The sequence below is a fragment of the Mesoplodon densirostris genome, chromosome 6 (genome assembly GCF_025265405.1).
Source record: "Mesoplodon densirostris isolate mMesDen1 chromosome 6, mMesDen1 primary haplotype, whole genome shotgun sequence".
Lineage (NCBI taxonomy): Eukaryota > Metazoa > Chordata > Mammalia > Artiodactyla > Ziphiidae > Mesoplodon > Mesoplodon densirostris.
The window spans coordinates 125,286,347-125,300,907 of NC_082666.1; the positions used below are offsets into that span (position 1 = coordinate 125,286,347).

The 14,561-nt window shown below is 38.1% G+C and overlaps 1 protein-coding gene across 2 annotated transcripts in view; it reads right to left on the minus strand.

The window, feature by feature from the left end:
- INTS9 (integrator complex subunit 9) overlaps positions 1-14,561 on the minus strand; it is a 112,199-nt gene that overhangs the window by 76,762 nt on the left and 20,876 nt on the right. For both annotated transcript variants that reach the window (XM_060102623.1, XM_060102622.1), the window contains exon 2: positions 3,214-3,341. In XM_060102623.1, coding sequence (XP_059958606.1) covers positions 3,214-3,341 — 128 coding nt within the window. The remainder of the gene's footprint in view (positions 1-3,213; positions 3,342-14,561) is intronic.

Here is a 14,561-nt window from a genome sequence, read left to right on the forward strand (position 1 = left end):
CTAGAGCTATCTAGAAGGTAAAAATGACAATGCTTAATGAAAGGTTGAATGTGGGAAGCGAGGAAGGGGGCATCTAAGTGAACTCCCAGCTCTCTGGCTTTTATAACAGGGTGCCATTCCCTAAGATAGGGCAGCATGGGGGGAAACCAGGTCTGGGAGGGTGTATTCTCCTCTTCGGGACCAAGTCTAATCATAAACTCAGTTTGGGGTATGGTGAGTTCTGAAGTGCTTTCAAAGGCACATCCGAGGAGAGAAACCGAGTAGGCATTTTGGATTTATGAATGTGGAACTCACACGTGGAACTTAACTAAAAACACACATTTGTAAGTTATTGTCTGGATGGTTATCGAGGCCCTGAGCATTTATTTTTTATTTTATTTTAAAAAATTTATTTATTTTTGGCTGAGTTGGGTCTTTGCTGCTGCATGTGGGCTTTCCCTACTTGCGGCGAGTGGGGGCTACTCTTCATTGCGGTGCGCATGCTTCTCATTGCGGTGGCTTCTCTTGCTGCGGAGCACAGGCTCTAGGTACGAGGGCCTAAGTAGCTGTGGCACACGGGCTTAGTTGCTCTGCGGCACGTGGGATCTTCCCGGACCAGGGCTTGAACCCGTGTCCCTGCCTTGGCAGGCGGATTCTTAACCACTGCTCCACCAGGGAAGTCCCTCTGAGCATTTATTAAATTCTCTTGGTGGAGCCTCTGTGGCCAAGCACTGAATACTAAAGAATTCTCATGTGTGATGGCCAGTTAGAGGAAAATGAATCTCCGAAGTAGATAGAAGAGAAAGATTCAGAGAAGTAACGAAAACCAGAATTGCATTATCGTGGAGGAGAGTGATGCTGAATGGCTAAGGAGGGTGAGGATGACAAATGCGTATTATAGCTAATGATGTGGAAGTCATTTGTGATTTACCGAAAGATGTTCTGGTGGTTGGTGTGGGCAAAGCAGACTGGGAAGGAGTTAGGAATGCTGAAGGGGAAAGTGGGGTTGAGAGAAGGTTAAAAAGATTTTTTTTTTTTTTTTTTTTACATCTTAAGTTAGAAGTGACAGCATAATTAAATGGGAAGGACTGAGTCAAGATGGAAAGATTCAAGATAAAGGAAAGATTACAATAGCGAAATGATGCAGAAGGAGAGAAGGGTTGAAATCCAGAGACGACAAGGGATTCATTCCTATGACAAATATTTACGGAGCAGCTACTGCATGCCAAGAACTCTTTCAGGCACTGGGGATACAGTGGAGAGCAAACAAAATCTCTGCCTTATAAAACTTACCTTTTAGTGGAGAAGAAAGACAATATATAAACCAAGTATATATATATATATGATGTAATGAGAAGTGCTCTGAAGACAAGTAAAGCAGGATGAGGGGACAGAGAGGGATGGGGGATACAATTTTAGCCAAGTGGACCTCCGAGGTTTCTGGCCTGAGCAAATGAAGACACTTTTTGTAAGGAACTGCCATGGGCTGCTAATCATCCCATTAGTATAACCTCCCTTTGAGAGAAAAACAATGACAAGGGGAAGAGAGAATAGAAGTGGGTTCTGTATTCACTTGAGAATACAGAATTAGGTAAAGACAGGAACGAACAGGAAAGGGAAAACATGTAGCTAGGACTGTCTGCCCAACTCAGGTTTTGAACACCTAGATGATTCATGACCCTGCAGAGCATGTAGGCCCCCTTTTGGGAACCCTCAGCATACCCCGTATTTTGTTTTCTTTAGTAATTATCACAAGTATATAGCTGCTTTTTGCACCACAAGTATAATTAAATCTTCAACTGTGTAATTCTTTCTCCCCTGACAGACTATAAATTCCATGAGGAAAGAAAAGTTGTCTTGTTCATGTCTGTATCCCCTGGTCTAGGACACTGCAGATTCTTAACACCAAGTGAATGAACATTTTAAGCTTTGGAAGGAAATAGACAATGATATCAGGCTATTTTAATAAAAAACATGCAGTCATTTTTGTTGAGAAATATATATGACACCTATAGTCCCTAAATCAACTCTAAATACATTTTATTTTTCCCTTCTGGATAATATTTATGGATGGTAAAAGTATTTCTAAGTGCTGGATGTGATTATAACTGAATTTTATCAGCTATGCATAAAATGTAATCTGGAATTAACTCTGACCTTGTCCCCATCACCTTACTGTATCTCTTATCTCAGAAAAAAGTCAATCGTTGATTTTTTTTTTTCTTTGCGGTATGTGGGCCTCTCACTGTTGTAGCCCCTCCTGTTGCGGAGCACAGGCTCCAGACGCGCAGGCTCAGCGGCCATGGCTCACGGGCCCAGCCGCTCTGCGGCATGTGGGATCCTCCTTGACCAGGGCACGAACCCGTGTCCCCTGCATCAGCAGGCGGACTCTCAACCACTGAGCCACCAGGGAAGCCCCAGTTGTTGATTTTTAATTATACTTTTCCTAGATGGTTCACGGGGTTATCATTATGAATAATCATTGCACACAGTGAAGTCTTCAGCAGTGAATGAGATACGTTAGATGGTTTAACTAGCTCGTTATGCTTTTAAGCTCTTAAACCTGCTTTAGATAGCTTTTCTGTCTCCCCTCCTTCATGCGGTATCACTTTGCTGCTGGGAGTATATTGGCTTCTAAAAGTTACCCACTCCTTTTAAAAGTGCTGCTTCTAAATAACAGCAAGCTGGAAAACCAATCTCCTAGACAAGGTCTTAGTAAGAGTAAACAGTGCTGCCCGTAGGCCTGGGGTAATCTGTCTACTTTAAGACATGGACTTTGGCTTCATGTAAGATTCTATGATATCTACAGCTGACTAGTATGAAAATAATGCATAGATACCTATCAAAAAGAAATGTCAGGCTCTATGATATCAAGGCCCTGCAAAGGCAGTTAAATGATTCTAAAATTCAATTCGTGGGGCTCATCAGTTGACCATTTATCAGCTCCTACATGAATTAGCAAGAAAGATGAAATATATATGACCTCACTTGCACTGAGTAGTTGCAGGAACATTTAACAGAAGCTCAGAAGAAGTTATAATAAAGAAGTCAATCAATAAATCAATACAACACTTTCCATCAACCCAGCCAAAGGAAATTATTTTGATGAAGAACACCTTTAAGGGAACAAAGTAAACTTAGGACAACACACAAGGTAGTGGTCATCTTGATGCTATTGCGCACCATTTTTCAGCAAACCAAAGCTCATTTTGTCTCAGATGCATCAGCACATACCTTTGAACAAGTGGCAAAGGAAGGAAATTGAGGGTGGAAGTCATGTCCAGTCCACAGTCCAGCATAATGGTGGTTGATTTGAATTTGAGTACATTGCATGGTAAGGTTGGGTGCCCTGACAGGCAATACTGAAAAACAAACAAACAAACAAATCACTTCTGTCAATAATCAGTTACAGAAAAAGCCTACAAAATAAAGTGAATTAAATAAAGCTGATCATCTTCTCTCATTACAGCACCGTGTAAATTCAGCTAACTTTCTATATGGCTTCCTCCCTTTTACAGCACTGGATACCACTTCCCCTAGCATTCAGCATCCTCAAAAATCTCAGATCATACCCAGTTCTTTGCGGGGTACCAACTTACACCTCAGGCAAGTAGAGTTTTGGAGGGGCCAAGGTTATTCTAAACAGAAGGTTTCCCGGCTGTAGTTTTCTGTTCCACTCTCACATGACACTTGCAAATTCCCACTATCCTGTCAGACCTAAGTACTGTGTAAAGTCAATAAAATTCTAAGCTGGAACCTCAAACTGTGCTACAGGTTAGGTTTGCTCCTCTGTAAATAAGTCGGGTGACTTTCCTCCAAGAGGAGATGCTTGGGAAGGGTTAACAAAGCATCAGTAAGGGGGTGATGGCTCAGCCTTGTCAGAAGAAAAAACTCCAAAGGACAAGTGACTTCCCTGACGTGCAGACACTGGGCAGGAGTGAGGGACACCCATTCCCAACCGATCAAGAGCCTCTTGCCTGTGGCCGCAGTCCTCAGAAGTCAAAGGGGCACGAGCCACAAAGGCGTATTCAGAGGGGAGTGATGAGGCAAACCAGCACACTGACCTCAAACATCCCTCAGGTCCTCCTCAGTGGAGTGGGGATGACAGATACGTCACACTGAAAATTATTTACATGGGATGGACCCTGTGTCACCTTTCAGAATTCGACTGCGGTTCTGAAGACAATGAATGAAAGAAGAGGGAAAAGACCTTTGCTCCCACTTCTCTCGTCTTCATTCCGTAGAAGCCTCCCTTGAACAGCAAAGCCCAGAAGATGGAGGGGTCAATGGTTCCCATCTCCTGACAGACACATTCTTTCGGATTTAAGCACAAGGGTAGCGTGACATCAGTGCTTGCCCCCACACGGCCACCGCAGAGCACGCCAAGTCTTCGCTGCTCGTTGGTTCTGTCACTGGATATATTTCCTAGTTTTCTCCAGAAGACATTACAGGAACTGATGAGTTTTTAAAACTGCAGGTTCTAAAAGGTCAGGAGCCAAGAAATTTTGAGTATTTTGCAACCTTCTTTTTTGGCCGCACTGCATGGCCGCACTGCATGGCCCCAATGCATGGCTTGTGGGATCTTAGTTCCCCGAGCAGGGATCAAACCCATAGCCCCTCACTGGAAGCGCAGAGCCCTACCCACTGGACTGCCAGGCAAGTCCCTTGCGAGCTTCTTTATTCCAAGTTTGTGAAAGATAATTATATTTCCCAATCCATAATCACAACTCGTGGCCTGAAAGGGTACACGGTTACTTACAATGAAAACAGTAACAAAAAAAAAAATACTAAAAAGTCCAGGAAGCATGATTTGGGTAATTATTCTTTACCTAAGTTCATTCTTTGATAGGTATCAGAACTACGGGAAAAATTTCCCTACTAATCAAGGCAGAGCTATTCCTACCCCACCCTTCTCCATCTGGTTCCCTATTGCTAGCTTGGTCTTTACCCCATCTAAGAATTACGTATTTGTTAAAGAAGAACTATCTCAAAATGAACACAAAGCACCCTGTTAAACCTGCCCCAAACATGACAGAGGACTTTCCTATATTTCTCCTTTATAAAGAAAAAAATCAGATACTCAGAAAAACCTAAAAAGAAAATAAATAAAATGTATGTAATGGTTATTTCTGGGTTTAAAGATTATGGTGTAATTTTCTCCTTTCAGCTTTCTGCATTTTCCAAACGTTTGACAATGAGCATTTACCATACTTTTATAATCAGAAAAAAATATGATTAAAACAAAACTGAAAATTTAGCCAGTCACACTGAATGACAAAATCTTTTTCACCTTCATCTTTAAATCATGGATAACAAGTTGCCACAGAAGACAGAAGATGGACATGTAAAAGCTTCTGCTCAAAAGATTTCAGGCAAAGGAAGTTTGCCAACAGACTCTACATTTGCTCCTATCGTCCAAGGATAAAGAAAGGTGAGGAACACTTTATAAGGGCCATAACTGAATGGGAGAAACATTTTCAGAGTGTCTACTGAAAGAGTGCCAGACCTTGATCTCACTAGCTCCAATTTTATGGATCAAGAAATTGAGTTTTACACAGTTTGAGGGGCTTGTCTGAGAAGAGACAGCCAAAGACACACAGCAAGGTCTCCTGACTCCATAGATCCTACTTGTGCTTCCCAAAGTGCACTGCTCACTTTGTGGGTCAACTCAGTCTGCTGAGACACAGAGTAACTGTCACCAGTAAATGAGGCACCTGGCAAGGTTCCCGAAGTTTCCCTGGCTCCAGTGGTGCTCTTTGCACGTTTCTAATATGCTGCCTACAGTCACCAAGCAGATTATAATCTAGTGAGTTAGGGACTAATACACAAAAACATTAAGTAATCATGTGATTTTAATGTTGCAATTAGAAATATGACAGAAAATTTGAAAAATACCAGAAAGAAAAATATTACCCACAGCATTTCTACAGTCCCTGTCTTTTTTCATATTTGTAAAAGCTATAATTTTAGTGCACCTATTGCTCTGTATGCTGCTTTTAAGATTCATGGCTGTGTTTTGTCTATGTTGCATATCACTTCATTTTATTGACTGCCTAAGTAAATATACCATCACTTGTTTAATTATTCTCTTACTGTTGAACATTTAGGGTTGCTTTCAGTTGCTTTATTACAAACATGGCTGTGGTGATAACTTTAGTGCTCAAGGCTTTTTCCATATTGGACTGTTTCTTCAGAGGATTCCCAGAAGTGGCATTAACTAGGTCAAAAAATATGAGCATTTTATGGCTTTTGAAATATGCTGCCAAAATGCTTTCCAAAAAAGGCTGCGCCTATTTACAATGTCATCAGGAATATAGCAGAAGATCTGTTTCACTGCTTATTCCCATCAGCATTATGGTCAAAACCATCTAGAATCTACACCAAAATGCCTCTATAATGTTAGTACATGTTAGTAGCAGCTATCTAGGAGCAATTAAATGGCCCTAAACAGGAAATCAACTACTTGATAAATGAATTAATTTTGAGAGGCAGTTTGAAGAAATGATTTAAAGCAGGGAGTTTGAAGTAAGACTGCCTAGGCTCAAATCTTGGTTGTGCTCATTACTGTGTGATTTGGGGAAGTTACTTAACTTCACCAAGATTGAGCTTCCTTATCTGTAGGATGCAGTAATAGAAGTTACCCTCCTAAAGTTGTGAGGACTAAATGAATAGATACAGAACCTGACACATAGTATGTGCTCATTGTTGCTATAGTTATAAAATCATTAAGAGGCTGAAGAGGTCACCTAAATTTTTTTGGGGGGGGCACCTAAATTTACAGGATTTTAGAGAAGAAATTCTATTCTGTGTGGCATTCACTAATGTTTTAGACATCTGTGTATCTCATAAAACTAGGTAAAGTGAATGATTTTACAAATATTTTTCTATTGCTAGTTTTCCCTCCAGGAAGATACAGTTACTACTGAGTACAGAAGCGAATATTGTAGCCAACATAAGGTTTTACAATTTTTATTTTTTCTAGCTTAATAAGCACACAGCAGTGCTTTCATGTTAATTTTATTTCTACTTAATAACAAAGCTGCAGATTTTTCTGTAATAATTTATTATCTATATTTCCTCATGTGCCTGTTGATTTCTTTTTACCACTCAATAAATCTGGTTTCAGAACTTATATATGCTTAACATATATAGGCATTGTTTATATTTTTGGGTAAAAATTTTTATCAGTTATACTTAGTACATATATTTCTCATTCTCTTACATTCATTTTAAAAAGTTTTATTATGGAAAATTTCAAACATACAAGTAAGCAAAATTAGTACAGTAAACTCCCATTACTCAGATTTAACAACTATCCATATTCTGCCTTTCTCTTTGTTGCTTTCCTTTTGATGCTAACACAGTTCTGAGGAATAGCTATTATGTTGACAAACGAATCTGATCTCTGAAAATACTGTTTTCATAAATAGTCCTAAATTGATCTCTTATGCACAACTGGGACAAAAACATGAGTCCATTTTCCTAAATGTCCTTGCAGAATTCATTAAAGGCAACTCCCTTCACCTTTAACTTATCCTTGGTTTTCAACACCTGAGTCCTTTAGTAGTTTGAATATATTTCTGAAATCTCTACTCTGTCCACTGTTCTTTTGTTTTTGTTTTTCGTTTTCACCTCAATGCTGTAACGTTTTTACTTTGTAATAATTGAAAATAAGCTAGAATGACTAGACTTCAATTCTAAAAAAAGTTTTTCTAAGGATGTAAATGGAAGCTACATTTAATCTATATATTTAGTGAATGCTGCCATTTTTACTATACAATAAAATTTCTCTGAACCAGGAGCAATGCACTGCTTTCTCTTTTATTAATTTTATTTTTTCTTCCTTTACAGTTTAAAATGTTGTATTCCTTTAGCTCATAACCAACAAGTCAACTATCATTAACATAAATATATGTTTGCTTTTCAATTTCTATTTAATTTCTGCTCTGAGTTTTATTGTTCTATTTCAAGTTTTATCTGTTATACTTTTTAAATTTCTGCAGTTGGATGTGTAGCTGATTAAAATACGCATTCAGGCTACATATAGCTCTGTAAGTGATGCTCTGGATACATTTTACAAGTTTACATTGCGTTTTCAATTTACCCATTTCTAAATACAATGAAATTTCTATTGTGATTTCTACTTTGAGCTACAAAAGAACTGTGTGTTGTGTGTGTGTGTGTTTGGTTTAACTTCCAAATATAAAGGTGGAAATGGTTATCTTTTGGTTACTGATTTCTAATTTTCTTGTGGGCAGGGAACAGATTTTATAATACTTTTTTGATATTTATTGAAACTTGCTTTGTAAGTCTACACTGTGAATAGTTGATTTTTACAAATGATCCAGTGTGCATGAAAATTGGAAATATATAATCTAATTGTTGTATACAGAGCAGATTAAGTTTATTATCTTATCTAAATCTCCTATATCCTTACCTACTTTGAGTCTTAGGAGAGAAGAAACTGGCAATTTCTTTTTGTAATTCTGTCATATTTTGCTTTATACACCTTGAGGCTATATTGCTAGGTACATAATGGTCAGGATTAATACTAGTGCATGGTTTACCATTATGTAATGCTCTTTGTCTTATGATCCATTTCTAGATTTATTTCTAAATAATATAGCTATACCAATTTTTCCTTCAGTCAACAGTCTTGTTTTTTTAAATGAAATTTTACACATATACACACACAGTTAAAAATGAATCACCAGGGCTTCCCTGGTGGCGCAGTGGTTGAGAGTCCACCTGCCGATGCAGGGGAAGCGGGTTCGTGACCCGGTCCGGGAAGATCCCACATGCTGCAGACCAGCTAGGCCCGTGAGCCATGGCCGCTGAGCCTGCGCGTCCGGAGCCTGTGCTCCGCAACGGGAGAGGCCGCAACAGTGAGAGGCCCGCATAATGCAAAAAAAACCAAACAAACAAACAAAAAATGAATCACCAATTTGAGAGGCAACTACTTTTGACTTTTACAGCTATTTCTTCTAGTTACCTCTGTATTTCTCAATAATATTGTTATCCTGTTATTTCCTGAGTTCTCGAATTTTAGTTGTTACTGATTTTTTTCTACTATGGAAGCTATTTACAAACAGATGAAACTTTGCTATGGTCCGTAACCAAGATACGTACAAAAGGATTCCCTATCACATTTGAAGCAATGCACATGAAGGCAACTGCCAAATTCCTTGGACTGGATAAAAGAAATTTAAAAGGAAAGAGAAGTTTGTGTAACAGATTCATGTACTGATCAACACCATCATTAAAGCAACTTGTCATGGTTCAATTCTCAGTGTTGCTTTTTCCCTCAGTGCTATGTAAATAAAAGAAAGATATGTCCTAACAATAGTACTGTAGAGTCAATGAATTATTTTACACTATTTTTCACAGTTAATGATTATTTACCATCATTTTAACCAATTTCTTTGTTCACCAATCCTTCTTGTATCCCATTTCTTGGGTTCAATTCCCTTTTCCCTGAAATACATCCTTTAGTCTACTTCCTTTAAATGGTGTTCAAAAGGTAAACTCTTAGCCATTATTAGTCTGGAAATTTCTTAATTTTGAATTTACTCAACAGTGATGGTGGTGGAATTATAGGGTAGCAAATTACCTTAGAACAGTAAAAATACTAATCCAACTGTCTTATGGCATCTATCATAGCTGATGAGAAATCTGCTGCCAGTCTAACTGGTAATCCCTTATAGGTTGCTATTAAAATCTATTTGCCATTGATGTTTTGATCTTTCATTAAGATGTACATTGGTATAAATTTCTTTTTTTGGGGGGGGATTATACTTCTAACATATAAAGACTCATCTTTGACAACTGTGAAAAACACTGTCAGTCTTTATCATCTTGAATACCATTTCTCCTCCATTCTTCCTAGTTTCTACTAGTGGAATGCCTATTAAATATTCATTGTAATGTTTCATTTTACTCTCTGTCTCTGTAACTAAATTATCCTTTCATATTTTGCTTTTTTAGCCCTGTACAGTGCATTCTGGATACTTTCCTCAGCTCTATCCTAATTTGCTAATTCTTTCTTATTGGTGTCAAGTCTGCTATTTAACTCAACTTTTCAATGACTGCTTTTCATTTCTAGAAGTTCTCTTTAAAAAATCGCATCTTGGGGCTTCCCTGGTGGCGCAGTGGTTGAGAGTCCGCCTGCTGATGCAGGGGACACGGGTTCGTGCCCCGGTCTGGGGGGATCCCACGTGCCGCGGAGCGGCTGGGCCCGTGAGCCATGGCCGCTGGGCCTGCGCGTCTGGAGCCTGTGCTCCGCAATGGGAGAGGCCACAGCAGTGAGAGGCCCGTGTACCGCAAAAAAAAAAAAAAAAAAAAATAGCATCTTGCTCTTTTCATAGGTTTGATATCTTCGTATATGTCTTTGATCATTTTAACGTTTTAATTTTAGAATCTCCATCAGATTGTACAATTGTCTGAAGTTCTTGGGAGTCTTGTTATGTTTGCTGATTCTAACTCATGGTGGATTTCATTACTGTTGTTTTAAAATTCTGGATGGTGAGCCCATCTTTGGTGGGGCTACATCTGTGGGAATTCTATGTAGAACAGGTTGAGGCAGGTCCCCAAGAAATATCTTGAGATCAATCTTTAAGTTGATTTCTCAGCTTGAATGTTCATACTTATAGGGGAGCATACAAATCAGACTTTCACACTCTCAAAGCACTGGCACAAGCTCCTTGCACAATCTTCCTTATTGACCTCTTAAGCAAGCAAATGGTATTTTTCTAGTACTCCTTTCATACGTAGCTCTTGGGGGTTTCTGGTTACTGATTTTTTTTTTTTTTTTTTTGCGGTACGCGGGCCTCTCACTGCTGTGGCCTCTCCCGTTGCGGAGCACAGGCTCCGGACGCGCAGGCTCAGCAGCCGTGGCTCACGGGCCTAGCCGCTCCACGGCATGTGGGATCTTCCCAGACCCGGGCACGAACCCGTGTCCCCTGCATTGGCAGGCGGACTCTCAACCACTGCCCACCAGGGAAGCCCCTGGTTACTGATTTTGAAATGTATTTCTGAATATTACAACTATTACTAAGAAGACTCATATTATGACCACAGATTTCAGCAAATCTAACACTTAAAAAAGCTGCTATGAACACAAAATGACAACCAGCCAATCTAGCCTCACAGAAATCTTCAAAAGCAGTATGAATTACTGTAAACTTCAGAAAAAAAAGAAAAAACCACAAAACACAAAACAACAACACAAGAATTTTGCAAATCAACTATATCTCATAAAAAAAAATAAAAAATAAAGAATTTGGCAAGTTAGTACATTTGGTAAACTTGGCAATTTCATCATATGGCAAATTCAATTTTAGTGACTTGCCTTTGAGAAATATTTGTCTGTCTTTTGCAGAAAGAACCATGGACTAAAACATCATATATGTTCTTCTCTTTCCTAGTCTTATTTAAAATAATTATAATATACATAGTTATTACGATATGGTATTTATTAAATGTCAGGCACTCCACAAGAACTTTACATTTAATTCCTTTAATCCTCCCAGGAATGCTATGAGGTAGGAACTATATTCCCATTTTACAGAGGAAAAAAATGAAGCACAGAAATTATGAGGTCCCAAAGCTGAAAAGGCTGTGCTAGGACTTGAACTCAGGCGAATGAGATCCAGAGAGAGTACACTTCACCACCACAGCATGCTATGCTACACAGAGAGAAAGGAATTGTCAGAGACTAAGAAAAATTTGCAGAGATGATGTGCTCTAAAAGGCCATACTTTGAGTTGATAAGAATATAGACTGAATTTATAAGCTAGTGAACAAAGAAAATTAGTTAGCTGGCTAATATAAGGTAAAGCAAAGATTAAATTATTAAATATGTCTGCAATCCCTCATAAGCAGTAATTTTCTTTTGTTGAGTTTTCCCTTCCATTCAAAAAAAGAAACAAAAAAAAAGGTGATAAGATTCTCTCACTCTAAAGCAGTTTTACTGCTGAAACTAACTTTTTTTTTTTTTTTTGGCGGTACGCGGGGCCTCTCACTGCTGTGGCCTCTCCCGTCGCGAAGCACAGGCTCCGGACGTGCAGGCTCAGCGGCCATGGCTCACGGGCCCAGCTGCTCCGTGGCACGTGGGACCCTCCCAGACCGGGGCACGAACCCGCGTCCCCTGCATCGGCAGGTGGACTCTCAACCACTGCACCACCAGGGAGGCCCTGAAACTACCTTTAAATATCTGTAATGTAACCTATAACCTTTAGGTTGAGTTAATGCCAAAAGCTCTTTAATCTTGTTCAGGAGAATTGTACACACCATAAAGGAACTTTTTTTTACAGGTAAGAGTGTTAATGAAGTAAGTTGTAAATGACATCACCATTTTTTTCCTGTTTTTCTCCTTTTTCTATTTAATCAACACATATATTCACTGTGGAGACCTATGAGCAGAGAAAAGAGGTTCAGTTTTCTTTTCTCTCTGGCAGTGGAATAGACTTTGGTTCTTTCTGATTCAAATATAACATTAAAAAGATATGTCTAGCAAATTGATTTTTATGTAATGCTTTTGCTTCCTGGCACATTAGAAAACCTATCAGCATAATTCACACATAAATGAATACAGGGAAAAACAAATCTTAAAAGATTCCAAAAATGTATTTAAAAAACTCAACATCAATTCAAAGGCAAAAACTCTTACCAAACTATAAATAGAAAAATATTTCTTTAATCTGATAAAGGGTTCTAACCAAATCCTACATCATAGTTGATGATGAAGCATAAGAAACAGTTCCCTGAACGTCAAGAACAAAAGGATACCCACTATGACTGCTTAAATTTAATACTATATTGGAAATGATATATAATGCAATAAGACAAGAAAAATAAAGGATGAAATGATTAGAAGTGGAGAAATAAAATGTCATTGTCCACAGATGATATTATTAGAAGACATTCTGAAGGAAACCTATTACAACTAATAGGAGAGTTCATCAAGATTGCTAGATAGAAAAAAATCAGTGTACAAAAATTGAGTTCTTACATGCCAGCCATGAACGATCAGTAAAAGTAATAAGAATTAAAATGAGAATACCATTCATATGGCAAAAATTAAATTATCATAAAATAAAAAAGTATAAAATCATATAAAAACTTTAAAAAACCTATAAAACTCTCCTTAAAAATAAGGTTAATTGGAAAGGAAAATAAACTGTTGTTAAAAATAGAAATAAATAGGTGAGAGATTAAGAGGTTCAAACTTCCAGATGCAAAATTAATGAGTCATGGGTTTGAAATACACAGTGAGGAGAATATAATCAATAATTATGTAATATCTTTGTATGGTGACAGATGGTACTTGACTTATCATGGTGATCATTTTGAAATATACAGAAATACTGAATTCCTATGTTGTGTAATGGGAACTAATAGTTATACGTCAATTATACTTCAAAACAAACAAACTAATAGAAAAAAGGGATCAAATCTGTGTTTACCAGAGGTGGGGGTGGGGGGAGGAGGAATTGGATGAAGGTGGTCAAAAGGTACAAACTTCCAGTTATAAGATAAGTAAGTACTAGGAATATAATGTATAACATGATAAATATAATTAACACTGCTCTATGTTATATATGAAAGCTGATGAGAGTAAATCCTAAGAGTTCTCATCACAAGGAAAAAAATTTTTTTCTATTTCTTTAACTTTATACCTATATGAAATGATCAGTGTTCACTAAATTTACTGTGGTCATCATCTTGTGATATATGTAAGCTAAATCATTATGCTGTATACCCTAAACTGATACAGTGCTGTATGTCAATTATATCTCATTAAAACTTGAAGAAAAAAGGTAAAAAAAAGGGAAACTTAGCTGAAAAAAAAAGACTGAGATAAATAAAAGGTGAGAGAATTCATTGCCAACAGACTGTGTTACAAAAATGTTAAGGAAATTCTTTAGAAAGAAGGATTATTATAATAGAATCTATAAAAAAAAAAGAACTCTGAAAATGGTGAAAATAAATGAAAATATAAAAAGCTACTTTTCTTTTAAAAATTGTTTAAAAACATAATTAACTGTCTAAAGGAAAAATGGTAACAACATATTGTGGAATTTATAACATGTATAAAAATAAAATGTGTGAGCACCACAGCACAAAGAATGGGAGGGAGGACTTGGAAGTACACTGTTGTAAGGTTCTTACATTATAGGTGAAGTGAGCCAATTCCTTAAAATAAATCTCTCTACCAAAAAAAAAAACTCAGTTCTCACTAATCTACTTTTTATGGAAATTAAGAATCATATGAGGGCTTCCCTGGTGGCACAGTGGTTGAGAATCTGCCTGCCAATGCAGGGGACACGGGTTCGAGCCCTGGTCTGGGAAGGTCCCACATGCCGTGGAGCAACTAGGTCCGTGAGCCACAACTACTGAGCCTGCGAGTCTGGAGCTTGTGCTCCGCAACAAGAGAGGCAGTGACAGTGAGAGGCCCGCACACTGCTATGAAGAGTGGCCCCCGCTCGTCACAACTAGAGAAAGCCCACGCACAGAAATGAAGACCCAACACAGCCAAAAATAAATAAATACATTAATTAAATTAAAAAAAAAGAATCATGTGA